The sequence below is a fragment of the Symsagittifera roscoffensis genome, chromosome 3 (genome assembly GCF_963678635.1).
Source record: "Symsagittifera roscoffensis chromosome 3, txSymRosc1.1, whole genome shotgun sequence".
Lineage (NCBI taxonomy): Eukaryota > Metazoa > Xenacoelomorpha > Acoela > Convolutidae > Symsagittifera > Symsagittifera roscoffensis.
The window spans coordinates 38565922-38581000 of NC_087064.1; the positions used below are offsets into that span (position 1 = coordinate 38565922).

The window sequence follows — 15079 nt, forward strand, 5'->3', positions numbered from 1 at the left end:
TTTACTTTTGGTAATTTGACATTCACATCTATTGATCGAACGGTACTTGTAGAAACTCCTGTCGGTGTTTTGAGCTTTTGAAGAAACTGTTGATTTTGATGAACGTACTGTCCATTTTTGTTGTCCAAACTTTCTGCTTCTTGGATCTCATCGTCTAGTGGCTGTTCATCTGTGATCTGTTCCTGATATTGCTATTGGAGTTTGAGGTGTGGTCCTGTTTCTTGCGGATGCTGATTTCCGGTTGCTCAAGTCTTGCTACTCCAGTTTCATCAAGAGTTCCGCGATTTTGAATAGTCGTGTTTGCTTCATTGTAGTATTTGATTACTACGCGTCGATGAGTTGCTCTAGAGCGTTTGAGGTGCTTCACTCGTGGTTTTGCTTTTTCTATTCGTCAAAGGGGATTGTTGAAAACTTTGTTTGCTGAAGTTTTCATTCTGTGGGGGAACCGAATTGACAAATCTGTGGTGAAATGCCAGATGAAGTAGTCGGTCGTTGGTGCCCACTGTTTCCAACCAGAGAAGTATTTCAGTGGGAGACACTTCATGCAAAAGGAAAAGGCAAAAAAAAAGTCGGCACGGGGACAGAAACGAACCCAAAAAACCAAAAAGTTACTAAAAATGATGAAAGCGTAGCGTCGCGCGGAGCCACTGAAGAAAAAACGTGAATTTTTGTTTGTACTTCAGTAATTTTCAAAAAAAATCTAATACCGATTCTTGGGACAACTTTCGGGTCTACCAGTGTTTAATCCACCTTTCAACTTCTCCGAAATGTCCGCAAAGTTGAATGTGGGGGCCTAAGTTGTCCGGATATCTGACCGCCGACTAACTATTATCCTAAAATTTTAATAAAATTCAGTGTAATCCTATCCAATTTAGCCGGCGGACCAGTTTATGATGATATATTCCAAGTCTATTCCTAAATCTTAGATTCGTAACCAAATTAAGATAAATTTATAGTTAATCAACATGTAAACTTGAGAAAGTCAAACTGTTCAGAATTGAGTAAAATGATTTTTCTGTTTTAGTTTTACAAACTTTGTTAAAGTCAATACTTGCACGGTTCCAATTGCCCGCATAGTTACAGTTTGCCCAGCTACAGTGCCATGTAGAGATAAGTCACATCATATCCCGGCCTCCTTGAACGGGTTTGAAAAAGCGGCTACAAGAACGCCTTGAGTGATGTCCTGAATGAAGAGAGTTCTGTATTCAGTTTATGTTGATATATTCCAAGACTATTACTAAATCTTAGTTTCCTAACCAAATTAAAATAAATTTCTAGTTAATCAACATGTAAACGTGAGAAAGTCAAACTATTTAGATTTGAGTAAAAAGATTTTTCTGTTTTAGTTTCACAAATTTTGTTAAAGCCAATAGTTGCACGGTTACAATTGCCGGCATAATTACAATTTGCCCGGCTACAGTGCCTTGTAGAGATAAGTCACAACCTTTCCCGGCCTCCTTGAACGGGTTTGAAAAAGCGGCTACAAGAACGCCTTGAGTGATGTCCTGTATGAAGAGAGCTATGTATTCAGTCAATTTCTGTCGCAATGCAACAGTACAAATCTGTTGACTGGTCAATTGTATAGTCCTGTTCGGGTTTTGATTTGTGCTACCCGGATGATGTTGTCATTTGCATCAAAGACCCATTAGCCACGTCAAAGGCGGGATGTTGTCCTCTTTGACAATAACAATGTCTCCAATGGCGAATTGTCGTGATGGCGATGTCGTCCATTTAGCTTTTTGCTGCATAGAAGTCAAGTGTATTACTTTCCAGCGTTTCCAAAAATGTCGAACTATGTTGTCAATGGTTTTGCTTTGTCGACTGAGCGATGTCTTCTTGTCGTACGTACAACTTGGGATTGCTGTCAATGGTCTTCCGATGAGAAATTTTCCTGGCGTTAAAGCGAGTGCATCATTGACGTCAGTAGATGGCGTAACAAATGGCCTTGAATTGAGGATGGCCTCAATTTGTATGAGAACTGTCAGGAACGGATGAAGTTGTAGTCGCGTTTTCCCAACTGTTCGGAAGAAATGTCGTTTCAACGATTTCACTGCCGCTTCCCAAAATCTTCCGAAGTGTGGCGCTTTTGGTGGAATAGTGTACCATGAAACTGAGTTATCATTGGGGAAGGTGCTGAAGATTTCTTTAAACTCTTTTTACAGCGTCTGAGCAATCGTCCCTTGTGAGAGAGTTTCCATGTGAACTCTTTAGTTGCAAAGCGAATGAAGATGGCCACATATAGTATATTTTCTTGACTGCTGCTGACTTTGACGTAGAAAAGTCCTGTGCTGCGGACAGTAAAAGACTCTACCACTCTTTCGAGCGGCAAATCTCCCATTTCCGGTTGAAGAAGTCTTGCATTCGGTCGAATGCAAGGCTCGCGTTTATGAATTGCTTGTTTGGCCAACGCGAAGACTCATGGTATCCATACTGTTTTTCGAAGGGTGTAGAGTGTCATCGGAGGACCGCTATGAAGCGATATTTCAAGCGCTTCCCTAATGAGCAATTTGTTAATTGGTGATTTCCTTGGAATGACCATCGGAAACTTTTTGTTGATGTCATTTGGTGAATTGGCGAGGCGTCCTCCAGCACGAATTTTGTTGCTCTTATTGTCGAAGAAGGGTGAAAGGCTCAGAAGGTTGATGCTCCTTGGAATACGTTTCCCTTTCCTGATAAGTTGAAACTCAGCTAGATGATGCTGCTGAACCAAGCTGTACAGAGTCGTGCGAGCTTACTTAACTTCCACGGCTGAAAGTTTTTCAGCTTTAGGCAATTGATGCAGTTCCTCTGAATTGTCGTCGTTCCCCTGATTGAACTTCACTAAGTTCCCATTGTCGTGAGCCGTCAGTTGTGTTGTCGTTATTTATGCTCCCTGAGATTCTGATCGATGGAATTGTTGCCTTCGCGCGATTAGCGATTGCTGCGAAATCTGCAGTCTAGCTTCCCCAAATCATCTGCAATCCAATCCCGTTCCTTTACCTCAAATTTTCCTACGTGCAATTTCACCAGAATGACAATCAGTGGCACTAACAGAATTCGTGTTTGCATCGAAATCAGTACCCACACTTGTTCCATCATCTGGTCTTGTCCCTGTTCCTTTACTTTAGCATCCAGTACTAATGCGTTATCCCTATTCATAGCTTTACCTTTACGAATACCACCAATTTTGCAAAGACCTGCCGTTGAACCATTAACTTCCGGGTTTCCTTATGTTTTTTCATTGGGTTTTTTCGATTACTCATAATACCAAAACCTACTCCTGTACTAAAACCTGTTTTTGAACCATAACCTTACCGGTCGTCATTTCGCTTTTTTCTCCAGGTACCTAACTTCTCAATACCATCCCGGTAACTAACCGTCTGCAATCTTACGTTTTGTACCATTATCAAACCTGGTATCAATATCGTTTTTTCCATGAGTTTTTCCGATTATTCTCAGTACCAAAACCTACCCCTGTACCAACACCTGTTTTTGGATCATATCTTTCCCGGGCATTGTCGCTTTCTTCTGTCCCCAAACCGAACCTTCTGCAAAAACCATCCCGAGTATGAATACCTCATGTAGCAGTTGTTGCGTATGCTACGTTTTGAACTGCAGCTTGAAAGTCCAGTTTGGGATGAGTTCTGCAGTTTTTAACAAATCTCATGACGTAGCCTAAGATATTTACCCGGTCAACAGATCTAAGACTCTGTTCTCTTTTTCCACTGTCACCATTGTAACAGATCCGCTGTCTTCAATTGTACTGGTTTCTTGTTGTGTCGTCTCCGCTGAGATTGATTCTGCACTCGGCCAGTTGTCTGATGACTGTGAGAGCCTTAATGGTCCATTCCATCAAAGTTCATGATATGCTAGAGCTGATGTAGAAATTCCCCGAGAAGCACAATCAACTAGATTGTCTTTCGTCGGCACAAATTTCCATTTCTCGGCTGGTAGATTTTCCTGAATTTTTGCTACTCGATTAGCAACGAAAGTCTTCCACTTGCGAGGAAATTCTCGTAAATGCGCAATTGTAACTTGAGAGTTGTTCCACGCGAAAACAGTTGGTATGATAAAACGCTTGTCCCTGATGGCGACTAGAGTTTCTTCCACAAGTTTCGATGCAAGAAGTGATGCACAAAATTACATGAGTGGAACACAAATGCATTTAATAGGCGCAACTCGTGTTTTTGCGGTCAATATTTTGACGTGTGTGGTACCTTCGCTGGTTTGTTGTCTCATATACACGACAGCTTCATTTGCTGTAGTTGCTGCGTCACAGAAAACATGAAGTTGAAGGTCTTTGATTGTCTGCGCTAGAAGAACTCGGCGAGACAACTTGATGTCTTCCAGTTCCGTAAGCTGCTGTCGAAGGCGTCCATAGTGTTCCTGTAATTTGACCAATATCGTTTGATCCAACGAGATCTTGTCCATCCACATGAGTTGTATCAATGATTTCAGTTGAATCGTCGTAGGCGAAAGCCATCCAAGGGGGGTTAAAGTGTCTCGTGACTTCTAAGAGTGTTTGTCTTTTGGTCACGGGATCTGTTCGCTTAATTTAACTGCAAAACTAAAATGATCTGGCTCGGGGTTCCATTTGATTAAAAGTGTTTTGATGACATACTCGTCACTTTTGATTATCAGTTCGTCTGCTGCTTCTCGATAGTGCAATGGGAGTCGTTCTACTAGCTTCGTGTCGTTTGATGTCCATTTGCGAATTTCAAATCCAGCTTTACCGGGTGTATTAAGGAATCCATGCTGTAGTTGAATTGCTGATTCAGTATCTGAAGATCCTGGGAAAAGGTCGTCTACGTACATGTCGTTGAGTGTTGCTATCGTAAATGAGTCGTCATCACTTTCTTCAGCAAGCACTTGAAGAGGTCGTATCGAATGAAAAGGCTGAAGAAGCAATTCCATACGTAACTCTGGTCATTCGGTAGTGCCTAACCTCTGTCGAGTTTTGATGTTTAAAAAAGATTCGATGATGGTCTCTATCTTCTTCTTCCAACTCCACGTGGCGGTATATTTTCGCAATGTCGGCTGAAATTGCAACCTGATGCATCCGGAAGCGAATCAGAATGCTAAAGAGGTCTTTTTGAACTGTAGGGTCAACCATCAGTTTGTCGTTGAGTGATATTCTAGATGCTGTGTTTGCTGATGCGTTAAAAACTACTCGAAGTTTTGTTGTCCTGCTTGAATCCTTGAAAACGCAATGGTGTGGCTTGTAGAAACAGTTATAGTGCGGTCGCACCAACTCGCTATCTGGAACCTCCTCTATATGGCCAAGGTTATTAAACTCGTTGATGAAGTTATTGTACTTCTTGTAGAGCTCAGGGTTCCCTTCCAAACGAAAGAGTAAACTAAGTAGTCGTCTGCGAGCCTACTGTAGTGAGTCTTCAAGTAGTCCAACTGCTTCTTTGTTTGGCAGTTTTAACAGAAATTGTCCATCTGGCCTGCGTTTAGTTATTGCTTTGAAGTGTTCCTCACAATTAAGCTTCTCTGGTGTCCACAGTTTTTTTTCTAGAACTTTCTGGAGGATTCTTTCTTGTAGTGTGCTGATCCAATGATCATGTCAATTTCCTGTGGATCGTTGAATCCGGGATCGGCCCATTGTAATTCCTTCACTGTTGTCCATTTGTCGATGTTGATTCGCCTCGAAGGCAAATGATTGGTTAGCTTTTGAAGAATGGATGCTGTTATTGAGATTGGTGCATTGTCTGAGGGCCCGATGAGTAGATGAACTTGTCCCTTGTTTTCGCAAACTTCATTTCCTGCAACTCCGCAAATCCTGTATACGCTGAACAGCTGCTTCTGCTGTCAGGTTGTTCTGTGATGCTGAATCCAGTACTCCTCGAACATCAAAAGTTTCTCCATTGATCTCGAGTAGAATGATCGCAATTTGTAGAAAAACTTCATCCTGAGATTTTTCATGAGTTGCTGAAGTCTGCTGTAGTCCAGTGTCTGGTTGTTTCTGCTCTCGATGAAGAAGAGCGTTGTGCTTCTGTCCACATTCTTTGCATCGAGATCCAGAACAATCCTCAATTCGATGTCCAGGTCAAAAACAGTTGAAGCACAGCTGTTTCACTTTGATCAGTTGAGATCTGTGTTTGATTGACAGGTTTTAAAGCTGTCTTATCGGTAGATCCGGTGTTTCTTTCCATAACATTCGCATTTGTCGTTGTCTGCTGTAGCTAGATTTGTCTAAACCGTCTTTGGTGTCATTTTTTTATTTCCTTTCCTATCGAGCTGTTGATTACCAAACGATGTCGATCGCAAAGATGATGTTTCAAGAGCTTGGTATCTTTTTTCGAGAAATTTCTTAAGCTGGTTGTATCGCTGAGGTTCTTTTCCTGGTGTAGAAGTTTCCCAAGTTTTCCGTGTTTCAATGGGAAGTCGTTCTGTCAGAAGGTAAACAAAAAAATTATCCTGTTGATCCACTGTTGTCCATGGTTAAGCAAAGCGAGTCGGTGTTCCTCCGTTGTTTCCGTGATAGCTCGAAGATCTTTAGAGTTTCCGGTTGTCAACGAACGCTGCTTGAAGATTTCTTGCAAATGTGATAGCAAAATCAAACGTTTGTTGTCGTATCAGTTCCCCAGAAAGTCAATGGCGATGTCAAAATTGTCGTCCGTAATCGTTATGGAATTTAGTAGTTTGTCTGCGTCTCCAGTCAGAGAAGATTTCAAGTGATGTAGCTTTTGGTTCTTCGTCAGTCTCGTGTTGTCATTCACAGCTTCTTTGAACATATCGAAGAACGATTTCCATTCCATGTTTCCTCCAGAGAAAACCGGCAAATTTACTTTTGGTAATTTGACATTCACATCTATTGATCGAACGGTATTTGTAGAAACTCCTGTCGGTGTTTTGAGCTTTTGAAGAAACTGTTGATTTTGATGAACGTACTGTCCATTTTTGTCGTCCAAACTTTCTGCTTCTTGGATCTCATCGTCTAGTGGCTGTTCATCTGTGATCTGTTCCTGTATATTGCTATTGGAGTTTGAGGTGTGGTCCTGTTTCTTGCGGATGCTGATTTCCGGTTGCTCAAGTCTTGCTACTCCAGTTTCATCAAGAGTTCCGCGATTTTGAATAGTCGTGTTTGCTTCATTGTAGTATTTGATTACTACGCGTCGATGAGTTGCTCTAGAGCGTTTGAGGTGCTCCAAATTTTCGGTCATGTCACTGTGAGTGTCGATGTTTCACTCGTGGTTTTGCTTTTTCTATTCCTCAAAGGGGATTGTTGACAAATCTGTGGTGAAATGTCAGATGAAGTAGTCTGTCGTTGGTGCCCACTGTTTCCAACCAGAGAAGTATTTCAGTGGGAGATACTTCATGCAAAAGGAAAAGGCAAAAACAAAAGTCGGCACGGGGACAGAAACGAACCCAAAGAACCAAAAAGTTACTAAAAAATGAAGAAAGCGTAGCGTCGCGCGGAGCCACTGAAGAAAAAACGTGAATTTTTTGTTGTTATTCAGTAATTTTCAAAAAAAATCTAATACCGATTCTTGGGACAACTTTCGGGTCTACCAGTGGTTAATCCACCTTTCAACTTCTCCGAAATGTCATTAAAGTTGAATGTGGGGGCCTAAGTTGTCCGGATACCTGACCGCCGACTAACTATTATCCTAAAATTTTAATGAAATTCAGTGTAACCCTATCCAATTTAGCCGGCGGACCAGTTTATGATGATATATTCCAAGTCTATTCCTAAATCTTAGATTCCTAACCAAATTAAGATAAATTTATAGTTAATCAACATGTAAACTTGAGAAAGTCAAACTGTTCAGAATTGAGTAAAATGATTTTTCTGTTTTAGTTTTACACACTTTGTTAAAGTCAATGTTTGCACGGTTCCAATTGCCCGCATAGTTACAGTTTGCCCGGCTCTAGTGCCTTGTAGAGATAAGTCACAACGGCATCAAATTAAACTTTTTCAGTTGTTAGTTCGTTAGAGCCCTTTTTCCTAATCCACTCCTGAAACTTTCTCTCTAATTATACGGCAAGTCTTGAGCGCGCAGAGAGTTACTATGTCACAATAATTAGGCAAATAAAAAAATAAGATAATTCATCATTAACTGGCTTCAAAAATCAGTTTAACCACGCGAGATTTGATTAGTCACGGATTGTCCAGACAGTACCAGAGGACTCTTCTACAGTTTTGCTAAAATCACATTGAACATTAGAATCAATCGTTTGATCCTTTTTCAAAACTTCGACCTTTAAAAACGAGCTTGGTGTCGTAATGACAGTTTTCTGAGATTTTTTAGCAGTAAAGTTTGCAATCAGGAATTGAGACTCAAATATTTACTTTGAAATGGAGTTGAATTGCTCATCAAAAACTAAAATTACCAGTTGACAGTTTATTGAATTAGAACGCCATATATTTATCGCCGTTTTGATTAATTTGAACGCAAATTTTTTTTTCATAACTTACAATTTCGCCGCAACGAAAGCTCAGCATAAATTTATACGAAATTCACACTTTTTTCTTTGTATTCTAGATACTCCTATGGTTTTAAATTAACCCAAACATTAATTCTGAATCTACTTCGAAGTTTTTTTCTTCGGGATTTGTCAAATTTATCAGAGAAAAACTGATTAATTGTTACATATAAATTCAAAAAAAAATAAATGGATATTAAAATGTTTGGTTTTAAGTTGAGCAGTAGATGTTGGAGCTAACATGGGAGGGTGCATGGCTGACCCTATGTACCTTATTGATTCGATCTTGCTATGTACTAAAAAAAGTAAAAAGCCTACTATGTATTCAGAAAGGTAATAGAATTCGTAAGGTTTCATTGTTTGTGTGATGGTGAGAGAACGGTAAGAAAAATGGTATTTGGTGCGGAAAGGTCTAAATTTTTGCAAAAATTTCGGCGCGCGTTATGTAATTGGTAAGTAACAATGGTTTATTAGGTTTAGATTGTGGAATGAAGTCATAATTACTTTTTGCTTCATTATAAATCAAGGGTAACAGTTACAAAAATTGAGAGTTTTTATCAAAAAAAATTAAAAATTTTCCTAAAAAACTTCAAAAAAGATTTGGTATAGTTCGACCTATTAAATATTTATTAGATGATTCTAAATTTCAAGCAGTGCTCTATCTACCTAAAACTATGCTGAAATCTAATTGAAACTCAGCTGAAACTTCCGAAAACCTGGAAAAATTGTCAAAACTCATAATTTGAAAAGTGTTACGTACAGTTACGTCATCAAATTAGACTCAGTTCAAAACTTATATATTTTTAAGCTCTATATCTGTTTTGCTACTAATTTTGGGCCTAGGCGGTATCAATATTGTAAACGAAATCAGCTCAACAATTTAATTTCAATATCAATTTTTGAAATGTTAGTGAAATTTTCCATGATTCGATTCTGACAAGGATTTCTAATAAAGATTCATCAAAATTCATTCAAAAGAGACAACGTTAAAATTTTTATATACAAATCCAAATTGGTTAACTGAAGTGTTATTTCTGAGAATAATTCAATTTTCTGCTAATTCACAACAAACACAAATTTTATCCAAGTTTTTATCACAATTATCATGTTAGGTTCCTATATGAATCAAGTTTGGAGGAGTTTTTTATGCTAAAATTCAAAAAAATATATCTGTTCCTCAACAAAATTGGTGATTATGTACACTTTTCTAAAAATCTGAAATTGTTCTACATATTCATCTTTTCTAGTCCTCAATGAGTCTTGTTATTTCCCAAAATTATTTCTACAGCAGAGCTTTTTAGTAGTTTTTCTTTGACAGTTCAAATAAATATACCACTTGAATGGAGATTTTTGGTTACTGCTGTATGTATTTTCCACTAAAAGAACTTGTTTTTCATAAAATTTAACACTAGGAAGACAGTTTAATGGAAAATTGTATCAATTACCCGTTCATTTTTGTCTCCAAAAGAAATTTAAAGAGAATCTGCTTGAACAACCTAATTTTTTCATACTCTCACTAAATTCATATAGCGAAGGAAACAAAAACTCAACAAAAATCTTACAATGTCTGTAATTGAGAGTTTTGACTTCTGATTGTTTTTCTTAGATTTTTAATCATAACATTAAATCAAAAATACCTTTCTCGAAACTCACAAATAATTAAATTGAATTTCAACATTAGTTTCATGCAAACTCAAAATTAAAATGTTTTTGGTTACTGCTTGATATACTATCTCTCATTTTGAGTGTTTTCCATTCCAATTTGAATAACACTTCACTCAAATGTGACTTTTTGATAGATAACTGTATAATTTCAACAAAAGTTCACTAATCCAAAGCAAAATTAGCATAAAAAAATCTTTTTACTAAGAATCTTCTGAAGCAGATAACTGTATTTTTTTCCCCTACATTTTTGGAAAGATTTTTTAGTTCAGATTTGTATAAGTATTAATCTGGAAACTATAGCTGAGACATCTAATTTTTTTCTGATATTCGTCAGTTTGTAAATTTTTTTCCAAAATGGTTGGAAAACAATCGAAAAAACTTCAATCTCAATAATTTTCAGAGTCTGTTCAAAAACTGGATACTCCATAAACGCAATCAACGACAACCAACTAGGAAACCTATACAATTATAGCTAGGGAAGACAATTCAATTAATCGATGTTTTATAAGATTCATGTACTTTTCAATGAAAAGTTTTTAGCCAATACGATTTGTTTTCAGAGTATTTGCGTTCACTGCAATTTTAACATTATTTTTGTAAGTAAGCCACCAATACAAATCTAATTATAAAATAATGATTTTTGTTTCAATTTCCAATGAGAATTTTACGATAATTTGAACTCTGTTGAGATTCAGTTAAAATTATTATGGTAATTTGTCCTACGTTTTATATTGAATTTTTAAATTTTACCTTCTCGTGGAGTGTGTTTGGAGACTGCTTAAATTGCTTTCTATCATTATGTAGAAAGTTCTTTTGACAAGAAGAATGCTGCTTCTTTAAGTGAATACTCAGTTCCTTGCTGCTATGTGTAGGAAAAGTAAAAATCGAATCACTCTAACACTCTACAGATTTTTACGTGTATAGTGTCTAACACACTCAAGACATGTAACTCTTTCGTTTTTATTCATCTCAAAAAAGAAAGAAAGAAGTTTAGAAGAAATTGGAGATTTTGAAAACCCCAAACAATTTAGTATCAGACTTGAAGGGATCCAAAAAATGATCAAAGGTAAACATTAATGGCAATTTGCCTGACCAATTTGTCTGGAACTTTCAACAGTTTCGATATCAAGCAATCAGTTCGGAGCCTTAATCATTGTGGAAACTTTATACATTTGAAAGAAATAAGTTAAAATCGCTTTTTCACTTACAACGGAATTTTGAGCCATTTTGATATCAACCAATCAGAATCGAGCTTTCCATCTCTTGAAAATTTTGATTAAAATAACTAAAAAATTGAAGCATAAAAAAAGTTTTTTATCAAAGATTATATGAAAACCTAGTTGAAAACCATTTCAAAATCAATCCTTTTGACTCACTCAAAACTTATGATTTTTCATGTCTTTTATTTTTATAGGGTTAACCCTCGGTTTGTTATTTATTCCTTGATCACTCAACCTTTAGTTTTTGTAGTTAAAATTTTTGATCATAAAACTGACAGTACGCTTTTTTATCAGAAACCCTTTCCAGTTTTTTCCTTTTTTCGAACTAAAAAAACTCTCGATAGATCATTTTTCTAGCCACAATACAAGTTCCTATAAGAATACCAGCAACAACAGCTGCTGTTTTAAATTTTTTTTTCAGAAATTTTTTGTATTTTGCAAATGATGGTTTTCTGAAATGATTTTTTTAATAATAACTCCAACAATTGATTTTTTTTCCGCTGTTTAACAACCAATCACAATCTCAAATTTTGAAAAAAGTTATTGAAAACGATCACTGAGCAAGAAAAAAATGTTAAGTTTTTCAACCAAAACTACATTTTTGTTTGCATTATTTTCCGAATTAAACAGATTTTGAATGAAAACAGTAGCAGAACAAATTTTTCATTCATTTCTATAACAATTTTTCAAAATCAACTAATTTTGGCTTAGGTAATTTGTCAATTTTGATGAAATTGTTTGTTTCGTCAGAATTTTTCTTTCTGTTTCTACCTCTAAATGTACACTTAGAAAATATTTCATTTACTAAGTATACAAAACAAATCAAAGCAATACTGAAGTTTACATTGATGAGCAAACAAAAGGTCTCCCAAGATTTGGGCAAGTTCTTAAAATTCGTTGAAAGTATAATTGACATAGGCAACTTGCTTCAAGTCTTCGTTTTCCTTTGCAGTGAAGAGTCGATCCGAATGTAGGGCGGCTTGTTCACACTGTACTTCTTGATTGTGACACTCACCCTCGTTATGTCGTATGTTGCTATTTCGTATACTTTATTACATATGTCGAGCACCTGATCCATATTAGACTCTTTGCCAGATTTGGCTTCATTTATAGGTTCAAGTCCAAGGTTTTCAGCTCCATGAATAATAGTATTCCGCATCGCTGATATCGTCTCGCCTTCCTTCTCTCCAAGATAAACTTGCTGTAGTTTTCGAAATATCTCAAGTCATTTTTTTGATTGATTTGAAGCATGGTTTTCCCTTTGTAGGATTTTTAGAACCAAGTAAATCTCCCAATTCTTGATTTTTTCTTGAAAATTCAAAATAACTGGACTACTGCCTTTTCTGGAGTGCTTTTTTGATAAGCAAACTGATCAGATGAGGAGAAGTGAGAGACATGATTTTGAGTCTTAAAAAAAGGGAAGTAAACAGTATGAGTAATCATGATTTCCATAAACGGAAGAAGTACCAAATATGGAACGTTTTATAAAAAGTTTCCATCAATGGAAACTGCGTGGGCTCCCATAGAAATCCACAGTTCTGGAAAAAAATCTTTCTTCCAGAAGGCAGCTGCCATGTGTCAAGCTCTCCAAAGCTTTTAATCAGAATATAAAAAAACTCACTATTTTTTTCTTTTTCCAACGAGTTTTACGAAAAATACAGGGTAACGGAAGATTATTGCGTGTCTACTCACGATTTATTTTGTTTCTTGGAAAGTTGCAAGTTCCACGTATCTTAATAGGAACCTCTCTCAATTTCATTTTTAGGTAAATAGATAAATATCAATACAATTATCAAGAAATTGACTTCTTTACTTTTTGTAAAAACACAGATTTCAGACAAACCTTGTTGCAACGAGCGGAGAAATATTCTATCAGCTAAGTCGAGCAATTCGACTTAACTTGAAGTGGAAAAGACCAGAAAAAACACCAAGCAATGCAAGGAAACGACTCGTTCAGAAAAAAATTCAAGAGGCATTATCTAATTTCTAATCAATAACTTGATTCCATCCAAACTCTTGGTTCAGCGTTCGAAAAATTCAAAACTCAAAAAATAAAAGTGCTAGATTCGGTACCAAATTCAAACTGGATGCAGTAACTTGCGCTTTCTATTATGATTGATTTCAACTTTTGGCATAGTATTTATTTGCATTCTCTAAACATATCTGAAATGGTCCAAGAATTTTTGAACAATATCGTCATTTTGTTTAAAATAGAGATTAAAATGTCCCAACAAAATGATAGATTTTTTGTTTATAAAAAATTTTTTCATATGTTTTTTTTCTGGAAACGAAGCTAATCATGAAAAACTTTCTAAAAAAGGAAAGATATCAATGAAAACGACTACTTTTTTTCACAAACTTGATTGAGCATCTTCTTTTCAGATTTGAAAGCAAAAATAGCGAACTATCTGAAATCAAAAATTTTATTAAGCATTTCCATCACGTTAGAAATGGTCCTGCAAGTCTGTTTGGATGAATTTATTATGGATTTTTGAAAATTTAGAAGAGTCTATAAGTTCATTTTTAGTGATTTCTCATAAATTCTAGGTGTAAATGTGCAGATTCTAAAAAATAATGACGTCATTTTCTTTGGTGGGACCTTTCAATATTCTATGGAATTTTCTTGGTGCAGTTTTTGATTGTTTTAGAAAAATATTGCCAAAAAAACTTTCAAAAGAAAACGTCAAAGCCTTTTTCAGAAGCTTGTCTCTACCCAGATGCTCGGCTTAGCTTTCTTGGAGAAGATTCGAAAAACTCAAAACTCATACTTAGTTTTTTTGAAATCTGTTGATTGTTGCAGTGATGGTTCTGTAAACAGCAGCTTTTCATTTTTTCTTTTAACCTTTAGAATATGTCGAACTTAATTGTCTCATATTTATCAATTTTATTAACTCAAAACTTTTTGCATGAATCAAAATTTGATTTGCTTTTTTCAACAAATATACATTTTGTGCTACACATTTTTTCATTTTTTCACAAAGTGCCAGATTTAGTTTCAAATTTTGATTAGGTGTGCTAAAATAATTAGGAAAAAACAATTTAAAATGCAAAAAATTGTTTTGTGGTTTTCCAAAAAATCTATGCAGAAACTTGACATTTTTTCTCAAGCAAATGCGGAAAACGCAAAAAATTAGTCGAAAAAACGTGCTGAAATATGAAAAATATTTTGATGATTTCTAGTGCTATTCCCTACCTTAATACCTTCTTTTTCCCATCTGTTTGATACAAATAAATGCAAAAAAGTGAATATCTTAACAATCACATAAAGAACCAAGAAACTCATTAACTTCAACTTTTAACAGTGTGAGACGGACTTGTTAGAGTTTTCTACAAATTGCTAAATAATTTAATGAAGTTTTTCATAACATGCAAAAATTTCTTTGATTTTTGAAAACATGTGTGCTGAAATTTGTTAGGAATTTTTTGTGTAAAATGTAAGATTTTTCGTGGGAGATTACCAAACGATGTCGATCGCAAAGATGATGTTTCAAGAGCTTGGTATCTTTTTTCGAGAAATTTCTTAAGCTGGTTGTATCGCTGAGGTTCTTTTCCTGGTGTAGAAGTTTCCCAAGTTTTCCGTGTTTCAATGGGAAGTCGTTTTGTCAGAAGGTAAACAAAAAAATTATCCTGTTGATCCACTGTTGTCCATGGTTAAGCAAAGCGAGTCGGTGTTCCTCCGTTGTTTCCGTGATAGCTCGAAGATCTTTAGAGTTTCCGGTTGTCAACGAACGCTGCTTGAAGATTTCTTGCAAATGTGATAGCAAAATCAAACGTTTGTTGTC

The 15079-nt window shown here is 36.2% G+C and overlaps 1 protein-coding gene across 1 annotated transcript; it reads right to left on the reverse strand.

Moving 5' to 3' along the window:
- Positions 1-6560: 6560 nt before the first annotated feature.
- On the reverse strand, positions 6561-7148 carry LOC134841702 (uncharacterized). The gene has a single exon (XM_063857737.1). It carries the CDS (start codon positions 7146-7148, stop codon positions 6561-6563), a length of 588 nt encoding a protein of 195 aa, XP_063713807.1.
- Positions 7149-15079: the final 7931 nt, after the last annotated feature.

Bases quoted from the DNA above. Each gene is read 5' to 3' on its own strand.
- LOC134841702 (XM_063857737.1), bottom strand. From the start codon at position 7,148: ATGACCGAAAATTTGGAGCACCTCAAACGCTCTAGAGCAACTCATCGA.